The sequence below is a fragment of the Hemitrygon akajei genome, chromosome 30, assembly GCF_048418815.1.
Source record: "Hemitrygon akajei chromosome 30, sHemAka1.3, whole genome shotgun sequence".
Lineage (NCBI taxonomy): Eukaryota > Metazoa > Chordata > Chondrichthyes > Myliobatiformes > Dasyatidae > Hemitrygon > Hemitrygon akajei.
In genome coordinates, this window is record NC_133153.1 from 5,926,258 (window position 1) to 5,946,482 (window position 20,225).

A 20,225-nucleotide genomic window follows, 5' to 3' on the forward strand; every position below is an offset into this window, starting at 1 on the left:
TCAACTTTCCTTTAGTTCATCCCTAGTTTCCTTGTTCAGTTAAGTGCTGACTCTTCATCCAAGTAGAAATCACATGGGTACAGCAGACAGCTCCCCGGGGAGTTGCAGTCAGTCAGGCTCAGGCCACAGGAGACGTGCGCATGTGAGCATTTTCACAGGATTGGCCAGATAATGATCAGCAACTCCATTTGCAGATCAGTGTTGGTGTTTCAGCCACTGACCCAAGCAGTGGTTGAGGTTGTGCATAAAACCTGGATTCCCTTACAGATTCCTCAGCCACTTGTTGGATATTGGGAGTAATTAGGAGAATCCAGTGCAAATTCCTGACTGATATATTTGGAGTTAGTTCTGCTGTTTGTGCTTAAATGGGGCACTTGGTATCCTGACCTTGCAACTGGCTGCACAATCTGTCTGGGATTTTCATGTAAGAGTGCCTGGTTCAGATGGAGGGTGGGAGCTTTCAGATCTTGCTCTTATCATTTTAGTTAATATTTCAGAAATGCAGGTCCTCCGCAGATTATGAACAGCCTGTAGATACGAGCAAACTTTTGGGAGACTGGTGAGATGGATTTGCCATTTGCTGCTGGGCTGCAGGCATCTTCTGCCTCTGGGAACTTGGTTCACTGCAGTCTCTCAATGGTAGAGTTAATTGTCCTGGTCTCATTGCATTTTGCCCTTGATTGGCCTATGTTTTTTCATTAAATATTGTGATATTAAAAAATGAATTTCAAGATAGCATATTGTAACATAGACATACTTACATGCTTTGATAATAAATTTTCTTTGAACTTTAAATTGATGGGCAGCCACATTTCTGGCTTGTGTCTGTTTATGAACAGTTAGCGGAATGGAATCTTCTTGTAATATGGGGAGGGTGTGTGATTTTTTATTTGCTTCAGAGATTAATTATTTGGAATGTACTCAAGATATTTTATTTATAAAATTAAGAGCAACTTACACTGGGTTATGATGCCCACCTGTTTTATTATTTCTACTTTGATATAAGAATGTTTGGATTTTAATGGGTTTTGAGTCATTCTGGTCCAGATTCTGATCCTCCACAGTTAGGTCTCAAACAAATTGTGGAGTTTGGTTTCTGCAAATGTCAGTTTTATACCAACTAATAACTCCCAACTGGTTGACATGTTGCCTTACTAAAGATTCCAGAAGCTCTGGATGTGAATGGCCCAGCTGTGTTTTTTTTGTGCTGAATGTGTAGGAACCGATGAACTGTATTTTTTTCTCAGGAGGAAAGGATCAACATTTTCTACGTCAAATTTCAGTCCAATGTGTCTGCATTATGTTGATCAGTATTAAATGGGGAATTGTTGGAGCTTCCATGCATATTCAGAAAGATTCTGGAACCTTGGTGCTGATCTGGAGTCATTATAAAAAAGATGAACTTGCATTATGTGATTGAAAGGGCAACTTTAGAATTGAATTGACTTTATTTTTTACATCACATACATGAGGAGTAAAAATCTTTTGTGTTATATCACCATCTAAATATGCAATGTGCAATCATAGTAATTTATAGTAAATAGAACAGTCAATGTAATATAGAGTACACTCAAATCAGCGTGAGTTCGTCAGTCTGATGGCCTGGTGGAAGAAGCTGTCCCAGAGCCTGTTGGTCCTGGCTTTTATGCTGCGGTACCGTTTCCCGGATGGTAGCAGCTGGAATAAGTTGTAGTTGGGGTGACTCGGGTCTGCAATGATCCTACGGGCACTTTTAATACACCTGTCCTTTTAAGTGTCCCGAGTCATGGGAAGTTCACAATTACAGATGTGCTGGGCTGTCCGCACCACTCTCTGCAGAGTCATGTGATTAAGGGAGGTACAGTTCCCATACCAGGCAGTGATGCAGCCAGTCAGGATGCTCTCAATTGTGCCCCTGTAGAAAGTTCTTAGGATTTGGGGGCTCACAACAAACTTCCTCAACAGTCTGAGGTGAAAGAGGCATTGTTGTGCCTTCATCACCACACAGCTGGTGTGTACAGACCACGTGAGGTCCTCAGTGATGTGGATGCCGAGGAATTTAAAGCTGTTCACCCTCTCAACCCCAGATCCATTGATGTCAATAGGGGTTAGTCCGTTTCCATTCCTCCTGTAATCCACAACCAGCTTCTTTGTTTTTGCAACATTGAGGAAGAGGCTGTATTCTTGACACCTCTGTGTCAGGGTGATGATTTCTTCTCTGTAGACTGCCTCGTTATTGTTTGAGATTAGGTCAATCAATGTAGTGTCATCAGCAAATACCTATAGTACTCCTTGCAACCCTTTAGAATCAGAATCAAGTTTAATATCACTGGCATATGTCATGAAATTTGTTATTGTGCAACAGCAGTACGTTACTACAATATATAATAAAAACTAAGTTCTGGTAATAAATATAAACATATATTAGAAAGCTTAAATTAAATCAGTAGTGCAAAAATAGATTTTAAAAAAGTAGTGAGGTAGTGTTCATGGGTTCAGTGTCCATTCAGAAATCTGATGGCAGAGGGGAAGAAGCTGTTTCTGAATTGCTTGGTGTGTGCCTTCGGGCTCCTGTACTTCCTCCCTGATGGTAGCAATGAGAACAAGGCTTTTCCTGGGTGATGGGGGTCCTTAATGATGGATGCTGCCTTTTTGAAGCATCGCTCCTTGAAAATGTGCTGGACTTGATATTGGTGCTATATGTCTGGATTAAGATTTAAGCTAATTAGTTGCACACCACAGTAATGGCACTGGAGTGGTATTGAGGGTAACAGGAATTGAATTCAGAAGTTAACGTTTAACAGTGTAAGTGTGCCTGTTCCAACTGTTTTTCAGGATTGTTCCTTCCTTCAGCTGCCCATATTTCCAAAGATTAGAGGCATTTGATACATGTACTGGCGGTGGCGCAGGCTTTGATGTTCCCAGCCATAAATTCATGACTTGAACTCTTGTGAATTACATTGTTTAGTTCTGTAAATTAAATAAACTTCAAATATCCTTTTCAATTTCATCTTGAAATAAGAAATATTTTCCAAGAGCCTGTCACACAGCTGAAATCTACTGTACCAGCCCCTAAATAATTTCCATAATTAAGAAGTTACAAGAAAGTCTGGTTAGTTAGGAATGTGAGCAAACTTAGTCATCTGGTCTGAGGGCTATCCTGACGTTTGATAGATAGATATTTCATTGATCCTAAAGGAAATTACAGTGTCACAGTAATATTACAATTGCACAGATACACAAATATTGGAAAAGTAAGAAAGAGTTAAAAAAAAGTTACCTCAAACAGTCTAGCAGGAGGGTGCCATCATTTCCCTGATTGAGCCTAATGGCTGAGGGTAAGAATGACCTCACACAGCCTCTTTGGAGCAGCGCAGCTGCCTTAGTCTAATACTAAAAGTGCTCCTCTGTTCAGCTAAGGTGGCATGCAGAGAGTGAGAAACATTGTCCAGAATTGCCAGGATTTTCTGTAGGGTCCTTCTGTAAATCTCCTCTGCACCCTTTCTGTGGCTTCCACATCCTTCCTGTAGTGAGGCGACCAGAACTGAGCACAGTACTCCAAGTGGGGTCTGACCAGGGTCCTATACAGCTGCAACATTACCTCTCAGTTCTTAAACTCAATCCCACGGTTGATGAAGGCTGTTTCTTTTTGTTACTGAGTTCCCCATTCCAATCATTGCAACAAATTTCCCCGAACTTCCCAGCACATTTACTGGTGACCTTTCTGTTTGTTTTATTCTATCACGGGGTTCGGCTTTGTAGGCTGAGCCATCCCTAATTTCCCTTAAAAGGGGAAGTAAGCTGCCTTCTCATTCCACTGCAGTCCTTGAGGTGGCTGTGTTGTGGTATTTGATTTTTGTCAAGAACCAAGATGGAAGAAGATCAGTTGGGTAATGCACTGTTTGAGTCTCTGCAAATTAAATTTCCTGGGTAATTTCCTAGGTTGTAAGAACCTTCTTCCTGGGTGGTGAGGGTCCCTGATGATGGATGCTGCTTTCCTACGACATCGCTCCATGTAGTTGTGCCCAATGGTCAGGAGGGCTTTGCCCATGATGGACTGGGCCATTATCCACTACTTTTTGTAGGATCCCTCCAACCTGAGAGTGGCCTCATCGTGGCAATAGAGGAGGCTGTGGATGAACATGTTGGATTGGGAATGGGGAGTGGAGTTGAAATGATTGGTTACTGGGAAATCCTGCCTGTTGCAAATGGAGTGAGGGTGCCTGACAAAGCGGTGCCCCAGTCTACGTTGGGTTTCACCAGTATATGAGGGGCCGTGCCAGGAGCACTGGGTGCAGACTCGCAAGTGAAGTGTTGCCTCACCAGAAAGGATTGCTTGGGACCCTGAATGGCGGGGGGTAGGAGTCTCTAAGTGTCAAAGGTTACGGGGAGAAAGCCGGGACCTGGGGTTGAGGAGGGAAAAATAAAGGATGAGCATGATTGAATGGCAGAGCAGACTCGATGGGCCAGATAGCCTAATTCTGCTCCTTTGTCTTATTGTCTTATGGAGTTGAATGAGCTTGTGTAGCACTTAAGCCACTTGCGGAGATGAATGCTGGCATTGGTGGGGAGGGACAAGTGGAGATGGGAATCACTAACAATGCTCCCTTTGGAAAGTGGGGGTGGGGGAGGAGCTACTGATGTGTTTGGTGATTGCACAGACAACATTGGGCAGTTTCCAGTCATTTTAGAAGTGAGACTTTGCTTTAGTTTCCTCCCACACTGAATGGTGTAATGGTATGCAGATTGTTAGGTTAATTGTGCTGTAAATTGCTTAGATGATTGGGGGGGGGGGTTGATAAGATTGTGAGGAGAATATAAGAAATGGAATGAATGTAGGATTGGTGTAAAAGGTGATTGGTAGTCAGTTTGATCTCATTGGGCCAAAGCACCTGTTTCTATGCTGTATCATATTTTGACTCTGTATATCGCTTAGTTCAAAGCATGTTTAACTTTCCTTTTGTCTCGCAATATGAACCCAAAAGTTCTGTTGACCTTGTAACTGGTGTTGCTACATGTACTGATACGTATGTGTGCCACTGAAAGACCTTTGGCATCTCTGCCCATATTTTTTCCACAGGATATCAGGGCTTTTTTTTCACAAATTACAGCAGCTCACACTTAATACTGCCGGGGCTGATACATGAAGAATGGTGTCAGTATCTTGAGGCAGTAAAAAGCAAATATACTTCTTTCTTGTTGTCTTTTACTCAAACTTTATTGGGCTGATTCTGGTAAAACTCCTGGGTGAAAGTATGTTTCCTCTGAGCATTTAAATAGTTCATTTTGTGCCCTTTTTTTATCTTTTATAGTCATTATTAGCTGTCAAAATGCATGATGTGTTTGCATTCAGTTACCTATTCCACACTAATCAGGCCAAGATCTCGCTGTGTTAAACATTACCAGATGTAAGTGAGGTTTCTCTCCACATTGTTTGGTTACTGACTATGTAGACAGCAGGGGTTACTTTGCTCAGAGGTGAGAGATGGATGATGATGGATTAGAACTGGGTAATCAAATAGGTTTTCAGTCCTATATCGCAGATAAGAAAATTTAGGGCACAAGACAAAGATGATTTGCTGTTTCAAGCAACCAGCACTTGGCATTGTAACCCTTTGACAACTAATTGTGTATTTAAAGTCTTACTGGCACCAAAGTCTCCCAAATGAATTCTGTTGTGAGTTTGTCAAAAGGGACATCTCATTGGCAGTGTCCATGTTCTGGATGCTACACCCAGAGGTAAAGGGTTAGTGTGCGTTATAGCAGAAGAACTTTTGTTCGTGTCATCTCTTTTGTGACTATTAAGTAAAAGTGTTTCTCTGTGCGTGGTCATAGATTATTTTGTATGCACATGATGGGTGAACTTGTAAAATTACTCTCTGTTCTCTGTGCATGGATGTATTTCTGAAGTTCTTCAATCCTGTATAGACAGGGAAAGGAAGGAGACAATTCATGATATGGTGGCACCCAGTAGTAAATCATATCAAAGTGGGCAATATTACAAAAGGAATAGGATGAAATTTGTTTGCCATTGTTTTAAAATTTCTGGTCTTTATACTTTGGGTGGTGGGTTCAAGATGTCTCTCTACCAAAAGAGGTGTAAGGTACTCCTTCCCTCCGCTAGCCTGCAGGTCATCTTTGGGCTAGATGTAGCTCTTGCTTAGCTCCCTGGATCAGGGTCACATGAAACCGCGGGAGCAAGTGGTGGATGGTCGTATGAGCAACTAATGCACATCACAAATCCTGGTTTTGCGACCACTGACACCAGGCAGACAGTCTTTGAAACACTGCCCTGAAGAAGGCAATGGCAAACCAATTCTGTAGAAAGATTTGCCGAGAAATAGCATGGTCAAGACCATGATCGTCCATGACATACGACACAGCACACGATGATAATGGTACTCTTTGCCCTATCTTTTGGAATTGCAGTTAGATTTGAATTGTGGGATCCAGGTGCTGGTTACCCAAAGCTGCTTTGTTGTTAAATGGACTTTTCTGTATCGAACTGTAAGTTGGATCTTCTGGGTTGACGGTGGGCCCATAATGTGGATCCAGAAACAGGAATTGCAGGGACACAAAAACTCCGTACACTACACAACTGTTAGTTCAGTGCTGAAAATTAATGGGGTGAATCTCGTGGGCCTGAAGTTGGAAAGGTTGATTTTCAGCCGTTAAATGCTCAGTGATTTCATGCAGTTGTGGTGTCTCCAGAACTCTGGATCTCACCATGCCCCATTGCTGCTCTTTACAGAGTCTAGTTGTGGAACCTGTAAGGCAATGTAATTGGGAGAAATGTACATAATTCGCAACCACCCACATTGAGTTGGGTTTCACTGTAAGAAGTCTGACGTGATGACGTTATTATGTAGAGAGGTTTGGTATGGTTCTGTTGTGTAGGCTTTGAGTTCAATAAAATGTGTTACAGGTTTCATTAACATAAAATGCCTCACTTTGTTTTATTTGCTAACACCTACAACCCCACTCCTGCAAAGGTTTTCCAGGTGAGGCTCAGGAGTTGCCTCATCATTCTACTCCAGTCTGGAGTAGGTTGGAAATCCCATTCACTTCACACAGGATTTCTAGCTACAAGATTGATAGGAAAAGGATGTTTGTGCTTTTTTAAAAAAAAAATTGCAGTTAATATGTTTAATTTATTTTCATTCCACAAACTTTTTTTTAAAACAATTTTTAAAATATAATTTTAATGTACCTAGAGCAGTTTTAAAAATTTGAGATCAGAATCAGTCATTTCTGCCCCTTATTTTTCCGGATACCAGGACTGCATTCCACAAGGTGCATTGCCTTAGTCTCTCTCCCAGTTCTGCTGCCTAGGTACCTCCAACAAGTGTCAGTTCTTTGGGTCATTTGGAAAGAAAAGTACTCTCTTCTGTTTGAACTTCATTGGGCTGATGCCAGTAAAACTCTCCCAGGTGAAAGGATCTCTCCTTGGAGCATTTAAGCCGTTTAGTTTGCCCCCTTTGAGGTTTCAGCTGGGATGGAACTTTGTTCTCAGTTCGGCCCTCCTGCCAGAGGGCATCCCTGGGGACTGGACTCGGGACCACACGGACTGCTGAGACGTGGCCAGATGTGTCCCAGGCAGTGTCTCAACTGACACTCTGCATGTGACGCAGCTAAGCTGAGTCAGCAGGCCACATGAAGTTAGCACAAGGTTTCATTTTAAATGCTCACTCACACGATTTACATACCTGGCTGTAAAAGAGTTAATTTTTGTTTTGCTGTTGTACAGTTCCATATTCATCTTTATGTAAGAGACAGCATTGTGGTGATATAAATCAGCTGGATCTATCTCCCAATCTGAGGTGATTATTCCTTTGGTTACTTTTCCAGAGTTGTTGGTAAAGGGCATGTCGGGCAGGATAAAACCAGAAGTGAAAAAGACTGTGTGTAAAGTCCTTCCCACAGACGATATCACATTTTTACTTCGTTCATGCATTAGAGAAAGCAGAGTGGATGAATATTCCTTCCTAGGACATCAGGCCAGGTGAATGAGCTGTGCTCAAAAATCCGAAGGTTTTTACTGACTCTCAGAGATTTTAACATTTTTCACTGGTCACGGGAGGGTTAAGGCCCTAACTTCCAGTAATTACTCCCCCCTTACCCCCTTCCCTCTTTTTCCATTCCCTATTCTGGTTATCTTCTCACCCTCTGTGCATCATGTCCCTCTGGTTCCCCTCCTCTTTCCATTCATTCTGTGGTCCACTGTCCTCCTGTCAGATTCCTTCTGTGTAAGCCCGTTTCCACCTAATATTTCCTAACTTGTTATTTCATCCACCCTCCTCCGCATACCCACCTACCCCCTCGTGCTGTCACATATCCGCAGCCAGCTTTCACTCTTCCCCCTCCCACCTGCTAAAGATTAATTTGCAGGTTGAGTTAGTGGTGAGGAGGGCAAATACAATGTTAGCATTCATTTTGAGAGGACTAGAATATAGAAGCAAGGTTGTAATATTGAGGCTTTACAAAGCACTGGTGAGACCTCATTTGGAGCACTGTGAGCCGTTTTGGGCCCCTTATCTAATAAAGAATGTGCTGACATTGGAGAGAGTTCAAAGGAGTTTCATGAAACTGATTCCAGGATTGAAAGGCTTGTCATGTGAGGAGTGTTTCATGGCTTTGAGCCTGTACTCACTGGAATTCAGAAGAATGAGGAGTTGACCTTATTAAAACCCATTGCATGTTGCAAGGCCTTGGTAAAGTGGATTTGGAGAGGATGTTTCCTGTGGTGGGGGAGTCTAAGACCAGAGGGCACAGACTCAGAATAGAGGGGTGTCCTTTAAGAATGGAGATGAAGAGGAATTTCTTTTACGGGGAGAATGTAGGAGATTGGGGCTGAGAGGAAAAATGGATCACCAATGATGAACTGGCAGAACAGACTTGATGGACCAAATGGCCTAATTCAGCTCGGATATTTTATGGTCTTATAATTATATCCTTCGGAAATTTATGTATAGAAAGCTGTAGTAATCTATATATGTATTCAGTAGAAAATCTTGAGATTTATTTTTTAGCAGGGTTAAGACCACCAACATCATAACTTCCTCTGATGCTGGGTAAATTGGCCTGCAGTGGAGATTTAATGTTTTACCACAAGAGATTTGATTTACGTCCCAGATCTCTGTGTTTGATTGCCCCACCATCAACTGTTCAAGCTGTCACTTGGTAATGAGCAGTGATTTTGAAGAGGGAAGTTGTTGAGTTTAAAGCACTGGACAGTGGAAAGCTGGGAAATCTGCTGCCTGGGACAGTCAGTTGCAGTGATCACCTGGGTCATTGGGGAAATTGATCATTCAGTTGTGCTGAACCTCTCCATAGTGTTCTCTCTCTGCCTGCCCTGTCTCATTTCTTTCATTGTTGCCTTTCATTTCATCACTTTATAAATCTTACGCCCTTTTTCTTCATCGCTAAGAACCCAGAAGTCTTCCTCCAAAATTTGAGTTGGTTACATCTGTCATCACATCGCACTTGAGGTTCAATCCCCACAGTTCAGGGTCTCCATAGTTTGTCATAGAGGGATCAGAGGTGGAGAGAGTGAGGAGTGTTGGGTTCCTGGTTGTCAAGATCTCTGGGGGTCTAGCCTGGTCCCAACATATCGATGTAGTTATAAAGAGGCAAGACAGCGGCTATTCTTTATTAGGAGTTTGAAGAGATTTGGCATGTCAACAAATACACTCAAAGACTTCTGTGGATGTGCCATGGAGAGCATTCTGGCAGGCTGCATCACTGTCTGGTGGGGGGCTGCACAGGACCGGGGGAAGCTGTGGATGTTTGTGAATCTAGTCGGCTCCATCTTGGGTACTGGCCTGCAAGGGTGCCTGGGACATCTTCAGGGAGTGGCGTCTCCGTAAGGCAGCGTCCATTGTTAAGGACCCCCAGCACCTGGGGCATGCCCTTTTCTCACTGTTACCATCAGGTAGGAGGTACAGAAGCCTGAAGGCACACACTCAGCAATTCAGGAACAGCTTTTTTCCCTTTGCCATCCGATTCCAAAATGGACACTGAACCCTTGGGCACTATCACACTTTTAAAAAAAAATATGGTATTTCTGTTTTTGCACCTTTTTTTGGTCTATTCAATGTACGTATACTGTGATTGATTTACTTATTATTATTTTTATTTCATTAAAAAAAAAATTTCTCTGTATTATGCATTACATTGAACTGCTGCTGCTAAGTTAACAAATTTCACGTCACATGCCGGTGATAATAAACCCGATTCTGATTCACAGCTTTAAGTCTCCTGAACCAACATCACTAACGATATCCTTAGGTGAGCTCAGTTGTTCATATTTGACCTTTCAGTGGTCCCAGTGACAGCTGACATCATCAATCACTCTTACTTCTAGACAGCATCTCTGTTTTCTGTAACTTGAGATCAGTTTAGGCTCCACACTTTGTGTCAGAGTGCTGCTTTTCATGGTTCAGTTCTTACCTGTCCCCAAAGAACCAGCTCACAACTTCACCTCTCGTTATCTGGCTGTCAGTTGGATTTAGATGTTTCGACCCTTCTCTGCTTCTCATTGGCAATGTTTCCAGACCGAATTGTTTACAACAGCAAAGGTATTTACAACTCCAGGATCGACAAACCAGAGCTTCCTCTGCCTGCAGGCAGCTGTTTGAAGCCCTGCAGGTAGTCCCCCGACCCAACAAACACCGGCACAGAGCTGAAGTAATTAATGTTAGTGCCTGGATACCCTGAACCCCGATCAGTGACTTTTTTTTTGTTTCCATAATATTAACAACAGCAAATGTTAGAATCACTTGAGTCGTAAGGCTGCATCTGATTGCAATCCCCCTTCCTCTTTTAGTAATTGTTTTTTTTAAAACCATTGTGATTATCATTTATTATAACATTGTTCAATTACCACATCGAGTAAATTGGAGTATTTTTGGACAAAATCAACTTAGGGATGTCCGACATTGGGAACAGTCCGTTATCCTGGTGCAGCCTGTATCAGTCTCAGCCACTCACTGAGGATTCATGCTATGGCATCTGGGATTCTCCACAACCCCTTACTTTCCATGTGTTACTTAAGTGTTGATTGCTTTTGCTAGATTTTCATTGAAATCAGAGTTTCCACTGATCTCTGCATCCTGGCCAACGTCCAGACTGTGCCGGCCCATCCCTGCTAATTTTTCTGTGACCCTCTGCTCCAGGGCTTTGCTGAAATTTCAGCTCTCGTGTCCACAACTTTGCACCTCTCTTCCTTTGTCTCTGTCTGAGTCAACCTATCACATAGTTTTATCCCTTTGCCCACTTTGAAGATTAATCATGTAGTAAAAAGTTAGCTTTCATAAGTGTCTTCCCCTAACAGTGATGGCCAAACCCTCTTCTGAACAATTCCTCACAATGTTTTGCAATGCTGTTTTAAGTTACTGTTCAGTGCTTTTGCTTCCTGGCTCCTAATCAGTTTATTTTCTGACTTGCAGTGGATCACTCTCTGAATTGTGAAGACATTCCCATGGATTCTTATCTTGACACAATTCAAGATAAGCAAATGCAGCGAGACTATGGAATCCAAATCAGGTTTATTCAAGACCCGCAAGAGGAAGCGACAAAGGCAGAAAGCCATCGGACTGCTAATAGCAAAGCAGGGTCGTACGGAGTCAGCATCAGGGTGCAGGGAATCGATGGGCAGCCCTATGTTGTGCTAAACAGTAATCAGGAAGGACAAATGCAAATGTATGAGCCTTCTCCTGAGAATGGTTGCTTCAACCCGACTCTGCCTCAAGATGATTTTAAACCATATTCTGGACCTTACGCAAGAAAACCGCGAAACACTGCCTCCACTAATGGGCATTTCACTTTCCCAGAAAGTCAGCACTTCAATTTACGGAGGCCTTCTCCTTACCTACCGTTGCTGAGAACAGAAACCCCTAAGGTCAAGGATGACAACAGCCATGTGAAAGCAGGTAATTTGCTAAATTTTCAAAAACACCCTGAAATTCTGAAGCCATACATCCCAGAAAAGAGAGTCTTGGAGCAGGCTGGTTGGCAGCGTTTGACCAGTAATGTGACTGCGGAGAAGAATATCGACAGTCCTCTGCATCATAAACCTAAGCCAGAATTCTCAAGGAAGTTGGATGCTGGAATGTCAAACCCAGTTAAAGCCAGCGACGAGAGAAACAGGATCAGTAAGTCGGATCAAACCAAAAGGACTGCTGGGCTCATCAGCAGAAAGCCTGATTCAGGGAACAGCAAGGGAAAAGGGCGGAATGGCACTAGTGCTGATTTGGAAGATTCCCGGACGGCTCGGTCGGATTTGGAAGATTCACAGATGGCACGGCCGGATCTGCTCCCTTTGCACCGGCAAAGACCCGGCGGAAGAGGTGTTGAGGCTCCGGTATTGCATAGGTCTTTTTCAACTACAGCGCCAGCAGCTTCGGACAACAAATTATGGGTGGATGATCCCGATGAAGAACTCTCTGCTGAAAATATAAACCGGCATGAAAACAGAAGGTACATTCCCTTCTTCCCAGGCACTGGCCGTGACATTGACTCCGACCATATTCCTGGGGTGGACGAATTGATTGATAAATTTGATGGTAAGGAGGGACAGCACCGGCGGGGTAGGTCAGCAAGGAGAAACCGAATTGATCCAGAAGATCGAAAGCGATCTCGAAGCGTTGATAGCGTTTTCCCTCTCAAGTCTGCAGATAACTTCCCTTACTCTGATAGGAAGTTCGGAGCAACAAGCGAACATTTGCTGCGGCCATCACAGCTGCGACGACAAAGTGCGGTAACTCAAAGACCTGATCTGAGTGAGAATCCACAGGTCAGTAATACTGTTTCCACTGGGAGCCTCGGTCGGTATCCAGCGCAGACTGCAGACCGTCAGGGAAACGTGAAGAATGGCTTGGTCAAGAGTTCAAGTCAGACTAAAGTAGATGGAGAAGCCACTAATGAGCCCCGGGAGAGAACTGTGGTCAAATCTTCTGCACTCTCGGTAGGGGCGAACAACAAGCCTGAAGCAGAAAGGGAGGAGATGGTACCTGTTACCCAAAAACATCTGGGCAAAACTGCACTCTCCTTCATTCGGATCAATAAAAAGGGTTTGGATCCTCTGGCGAGCCAAGATACCTGTGATAATGATGTTCCGGTGAGCGTTCGAGATATTTCATAGAAAAGCCATCATTTACTGTATTTCATGAAAGTAGATGTTGGGTTTAATGGAATGAATCACTAGAACTGCTGAGTTATTGAGCCATGGATAGAGGAGATGGTCAGGGTCTTTCTATCAGGGTAGAAATCTCAAATGCAGCTTTAACGTGTGAGGTAAGTTCTTACCCAGAGGGTGGTGGCTGGCTGGATTGTACTGCCTGGGGTGGTGGTGGTTATGGAAGCAGATAAAACAACATTTAAGAGACACATAAACATGAAAAAAGGGATACAGATCAAATGCAGACAGAAGCGATTCATTTGGCACTGATAGGGTGGGTCAGAGGGCTTGTGGTTGTGTGGTACTGTTATGTTCTGTGGACTATTGCATGTTGTAAGAGCATTTGACATAGAAAGAGAATTACAGGTCTCCCCTGCTTTACGAATGTTCGCTTTACACCACTTCGCTTTTACAAAAGACCTACATTAGTAACCTGTTTTCGCATGACAAAGAGGATTTTCACTTTTATGAAAATTTTTCCCCTATAAATCAATGGTTCTTTGCTTTACGCCATTTCGGCTTAAGAAAGATTTCATAGGAACGCTCTACCTTTGTAAAGGGTGGGGGGGCACCTGTATATCATTCTCCCCATTGAGTTTGCTCTGCCTTTCCATCATAGCTAATTTATTTTCCCTCTCAACCCCATTCTTCTGCCTTCTCCCCGAAGCCTTTAACCTTCTTGTAAGTCAAGAACCTATAAACCTCCGTTTTAAATACGCCCAATGACTTGACCTTCCATAGATTCACCATCCTTTGGCTAAAGAAGTTGCTCTTCATCTCTGTTCTAAAGGGATGTACTTGTATTCTAAGGCTATGCCCTCTGGTTCTAGACTCCCGCAGTATAATACATGAAACATAAGCAGCATGTTGCAGTGGGCCTGGGGAGAAAGCGACTTCCTGTGGCAGGTGCCACGACACCATTTCAGAAGTTTAAATAGTAATTAAAAACTGCTGCAGTGCTTTCGCCAGGTCTCAGAGGTCATGAAATGTGTGAAGTTACCATAACTAGAGAGAAAGTTCTTGGGAAACCAAGAGGTCTGTAGGTAGATAAGTCACCTGGACCAGATGGTGTACACTCCAGGGTTCTGAAAGGGGTGTCTGATGGGATTGTGGAGGCATTAGAAATGATCCTTTAAGATTCACTAGGCCTGTATTTGCTGGAATTCAGAAGAAGGAGGGGTGACCTCATTGAAACTGATTGAATGGTGAGTTTCTCCAGCATTTTGTGTGTGTGACTGGTGAAAGGCCTTGATAGAGTAGATGTGGAGAGGATGTTTCCTATTGTGGGAGAGTCCAAGACCAGAGGTTACAACCTCAGAATAGATGGCTGCTCTTTTAGAACAGAGATGAGGAATTTCTTTAGCCATAGACAATAGGTGCAGAAGTAGATCATTTGGCCCTTCGAGCCTGCACCGCCATTTTGAGATCATGGCTGATCATCTACTATCAATACCCGGTTCCTGCCTTGTCCCCATATCCCTTGATTCCCCTATCCATAAGATACCTATCTAGCTTCTTCTTGAAAGCATCCAGAGAATTGGCCTCTACTACCTTCCGAGGCAGTGCATTCCACACCCCCACAACTCTCTGGGAGAAGAAGTTTTTCCATAACTCTGTCCTAAATGACCTACCCCTTATTCTCAAACCATGCCCTCTGGTACTGGACTCTCCCAGCATCTGGAACATATTTCCTGCCTCTATCTTGTCCAATCCCTTAATAATCTTATATGTTTCAATCAGATCCCCTCTCAATCTCCTTAATTCCAGCGTGTACAAGCCCAGTCTCTCTAACCTCTCTGTGTAAGGCAGTCCAGACATCCCAGGAATTAACCTTGTGAATCTACGCTGCACTTCCTCTACAGCCAGGATGTCCTTCCTTAACCCTGGAGACCAAAACTGTACACAATACTCCAGGTGTGGTCTCACCAGGGCTCTGTACAAATGCAAGAGGATTTCCTTGCTCTTGTACTCAATTCCCTTTGTAATAGAGGCCATCATTCCATTAGCCTTCTTCACTGCCTGCTGCACTTGCTCATTCACCTTCAGTGACTCCTAGATCTCTTTGTATTTCTCCCTTACCTAACTCTACACCGTTCAGATAATAATCTGCCTTCCTGTTCTTACTTCCAAAGTTGATAACCTCACACTTATTCACATTAAACGTCATCTGCCAAGTATCTGCCCACTCACCCAGCCTATCCAAGTCACCCTGAATTCTCCTAACATCCTCATCACATGTCACACTGCCACCCAGCTTAGTATCATCAGCAAATTTGCTGATGTTATTCTCAATGCCTTCATCTAAATCGTTGACGTAAATTGTAAACAGCTGTGGTCCCAATACCGAGCCCTGTGGCACCCCACTAGTCACCACCTGCCATTCCGAGAAACACCCATTCACCGCTACCCTTTGCTTTCTATCTGCCAACCAGTTTTCTATCCATGTCAATGTCTTCCCCCCGATGCCCTGAGCTTTGATTTTACCCACCAATCTCCTATGTGGGACCTTATCAAATGCCTTCTGAAAATCGAGGTACACTACATCCACTGGATCTCCCCTGTCTAACTTCCTGGTTACATCCTTGAAAAACTCCAACAGATTAGTCAAGCATGATTTACCCTTGGTAAATCCATGCTGGCTCAGCCCAATCCTATCACTGCTATCTAGATATGCCACTATTTCATCCTTAATAATGGACTCTAGCATCTTCCCCACCACCGATGTCAGGCTGACAGGTCGATAGTTCTCTGTTTTCTCCCTCCCTCCTTTCTTAAAAAGTGAGATAACATTAGCCATTCTCCAATCCTCAGGAACTGATCCTGAATCTAAGGAACATTGGAAAATGATTACCAATGCATCTGCAATTTCCAGGGCCACCTCCTTTAGTACCCTAGGATACAGACCATCTGGACCTGGGGATTTGTCAGCCTTCAGTTCCATCAGTCTACTCATCACCGTTTCCTTCCTAATGTCAATCTGTTTCATTTCCTCTGTTACCCTATGTCCTTGGCCCATCCATACATCTGGGAGATTGCTTGTGTCTTCCTTAGTGAAAACAGATCTAAAGTACTCATTAAATTCTTCTGCCATTTCTCTGTTTCCCATAACAATTTCACCCAATTCATTCTTCAAGGGCCCAACAGTGTTCTTAACTATCTTCTTTCCCTTCACATACCTAAAATAGTTTTTGCTATCTTCCTTTATATTCCTGGCTAGCTTGCGTTCATAACTCATTTTTTCTCCCCGTATTGACTTTTTAGTTAAGTTCTGTTGTTCCTTAAAAACTTCCCAATCATCTGTCCTCCCACTCACCTTAGCTCTGTCATACTTCCTTTTTTTTAATGCTATGCGATCTCTGACTTCCTTTGTCAACCACTGTGGCCCCTTTCCCCCCTTTGAATCCTTCCTTCTCTGGGGGATGAACTGATTTTGCACCTTGTGCATTATTCCCAAGAATACCTGCCATTGCTGTTCCATTGTCTTTTCTGCTAGGCTATCCGTCCAGTCAACTTTGGCCAGCTCCTCCCTCATGGCTCCATAGTTACCCCTGTTCAACTGCAACACTGACACCTCTGAGCTGCCCTTATCCTTCTCAAATTGCAGATAAAAACTTATCATATTATGATCACTATCTCCTAATGGCTCCCTTACTGCAAGATCGCTTATCAAATCCTGTTCATTACATAACACTAAATCCAGAATAGTCTTGTCCCTGGTCGGCTCTCGTACAAGCTGTTTCAAGAATGCATCCCGTAGGCACACAACAAACTCCCTATCCTGTGGTCCAGCACCAACCTGATTCTCCCAGTTCACCTGCATGTTGAAATCCCCCGTAACTACTGCGACATTACCTTTGCCACATGCCAATGTTAACTCCCTATTCAACTTGCACCCAATATCCAAGCTACTGTTTGGTGGCCTGTAGACAACACCCATTTGGGTCCTTTTGCCCTTACTGTTCCTCAGTTCTATCCACACAGACTCTACTTCTGCTGACCCTATGTCCCCCCTTGCAAAGGACTGAATCTCATTCCTCACTAACAGGGCCACCCCACCCCTTCTGCCCACATTTCTGTCCCTACGATAGCACGTATACCCTTGTACATTCATTTCCCAGGTCTGATCTCCCTGCAGCCATGTCTCCGTTATCCCAACAACATCATAGTTACCCATTCGCACCTGAGCTTCAAACTCATCCGCCTTATTTCTGACACTTTGTGCATTCAGATATAGAATTTTTAGCCCATTTCTCCTCTCTCTGTTTGAATCGCTGCCTATTGTGCTTAACCCAGCTCCCCGAACTCACATCGGGCTATACGCCCCTAGAATTTTATTGTCCTTCCTAAATTTACTTATTCTTTCAACACATTTAACTTCATGTTCCGTCAGACCATCCCTCTGTACATGTGTCCTTCTTATCACTTGTTCCGTCCCACCTTCCTCTACTACACACTTAATATTCCGGAACCGTGTAGTCCCCACCTGTCCTTTATTCTTCCTCTCGCTATCCTGTCTCACATTCTGGATCCCTGCCCCCTGCAAATTTAGTTTAAACCCCCCCAAGAAGCACTAGCAAACTTCCCTGCAAGAATGTTAGTACCGCTCCAGTTCAGGTGTAAACCGTCCCTTTGGAACAGATCCCACCTTCCCTGGAACAAAGCCCAATTATCTACAAACCTGAAGCCCTCCCTCCTGCACCATCCTCTCAGCCACGTATTAATCTTTATAATCTTTCTGTTCCTTGCCTCACTCGCACATGGCACAGGTAGCAATCCTGAGATTGTTACCCTGGAGGTCCTGCTCTTCAGCTTCGCACCTAATTCCCTGAACTCCCTACGCAGGACCCCCTCACTCATCCTACCCACATCATTGGTCCCTACATGGACCACAACATCTAGATTCTTGCCCTCCCTCTTGAGAATAACCTGCACCCGATTTGAGATGTCTCGGACCCCAGCACCAGGGAAGCAACATACCATCTGAGACTCCCGATCTTCCCCACAAAATCTCCTATCCGCCCCGCTGACTATAGAATCCCCTATCACTACCGCTCTCTTCTCTTCCCTCCTCCCCTTCCTAGTCGAGCGTCCAACCTCAGTGCCAGAGACAGGACCACTGCAACTTATTCCTGGTAGGTCATCCCGCTGAGCCAAAGCCCAGCACTCTGCTCCTGCGCACTCCGCTGCCCGCACCAACGTTGCCCGCTCCTGAAAGTGGGCTGCTTTTTAAAGCCCGCGCTCGCCGCTGACGTCACCCGCGCTTGCGCATAGAGTGGTGAATCTGTGGAATTTTGGTAAATTTAAGGCATGGGCTGTTAGATTCTTGATTGGTCAGGCCATGAAAGGGTACAGGGAGAAGGCTGGAGATTGGGACTGAGAGGAAAATTTGATCAGCCATGATGAAATGGTGGAGCACTGGATGGGCCAAGTTGCCTAATTCCGCTCCCATGTCTTACCGTCTTGTGGGTGAGCTTTTAGACGTTAATCTAGTGCTTTCCACTTAGTTGCTAAATGATCTGTGCTGTTGACAACTACTCAGAAATGATTAGTAACATAACTTCACAAAAAAAGGTTCAATTTGAGTTTTATCAGAAGTATTTAAATGTTTCAGTTGTATTCAGTAAGTAATGTCTATACGTACAACATTGTAACATGGCATTTTCTAATTCTTCCCATAAACTTTTCCTTACTTATGTTCCCATGGGCACACACAGCCTTCTTTTTCCTGTGTGAGTGAGAGTTTGGGCCATTGATCAACTCTTAGTTAAGTACTTGGAGGCAAGGTCCATGGATTTTTCAGTCAGCAAGTGTTCAGTCAGGCCAGTTACAAGTTCGGTCCCAAGCCCTGCCTGTGTTGTAGGGATTCTCTACAGCAGGCGTTCAGTCAGACCGGTTACCCTTTCCCAAACCCTCCCCTTGTTGTAGGGATTCTCACAGCAGAAACTTGTACTTTGAAATTTGCTGATGCTGTCTCTCTCTGTTGCACTCTTATTAACTGCACTAATTTAAAATAATTTTTGTTCCCATCAAGCTTCGAATGGAACATCTTCTCAGGCTGTATATTCCTCTTCTATTATTCCTCTTGTGAGTTCTTCTCTATCTGTAGATACATAAATGTGTACTGTGTTTGTTTTCCAGAAAGTATTAAACCTTTTTGGTTCTATACATTTAATGGTTGAGTCATACAGATTGGGAAATTCTCAGGTGCAGACCACAATCTCACTTAGGATAGTGGCTTCAGTTTGGACAGTGGGTTGACAAGGCTTGGAGCAATAAACCAGCCCAGATTTCCACTCTTATGCCGTTCCCTGGCATATCCCTCTGACGTAAATGAGGTGTCTAATCCTGGTTCAGGGAGGGCAAGTGTAGGATAAAGGGATCTCTTCAAACTTCATTGCCTTCGTAGCAGAGAGCCTAATGATTTGAATAGTGGAATGGCATGAGAGGATGAGAAGATCTTAGTAATGGAAGTGTGGCCGGTGTCATTGTGTACTGCAAGTGAATCCGTGGGCCAGCAATGCAACAACTGTTAAGCTAAAACTAGTTAATTTTTTAAGATCACCCCTCTATCTGTTTCTGCCAAAACACAAAGTCATTGACAAGGTTTCTTGCTGCATTCTCAACATGCTGAGTGTTTGCAAATCACATTTATTGGGCTGTAGAAAGGTATTTAGTCCTATTGTGTACCATCCCACTTATTGTGCAAAATGTCATATTATCTGAAACTTTTTAATTTCTTCAAATGAGTATTTATCTGAGACTGAATTTTAAGATGAACAAAATAATGTTTTTACACCAATTTACTTATTTGTAATCTTTAAAAAATGTTTTAGGTAACACCCGACCTTTTGAAAGACCAACAAACGAATGAAGAGACAGCAAAGCAGATCCTTTACAACTACCTTAAAGAAGGGTTAGTAACAAATCAAACCAAGTACCCTGTGGTGTTCCTTAAGCATTGTCCCAACTTGAAATAGAGATTTAGCAGCTTATTAAATCTGCTTCCTAGAAATCACTAAAGATTGAGGTGAAATATTTTAATTTAGGACTCTAGAAATTGATATCAGAA

At 43.5% G+C, this 20,225-nt stretch overlaps 1 protein-coding gene across 4 annotated transcripts in view; it reads left to right on the forward strand.

Annotated features, from left to right (window-relative positions):
• Positions 1 to 20,225, forward strand: part of cgnl1 (cingulin-like 1) — a 214,784-nt gene that overhangs the window by 37,287 nt on the left and 157,272 nt on the right. For all 4 annotated transcript variants that reach the window (XM_073032901.1, XM_073032900.1, XM_073032898.1 and 1 more), the window contains exons 2-3: positions 11,427 to 13,096; positions 19,990 to 20,069. In XM_073032901.1, coding sequence (XP_072889002.1) covers positions 11,459 to 13,096; positions 19,990 to 20,069 — 1,718 coding nt within the window. In that variant the 5' untranslated portion in view covers positions 11,427 to 11,458. The remainder of the gene's footprint in view (positions 1 to 11,426; positions 13,097 to 19,989; positions 20,070 to 20,225) is intronic.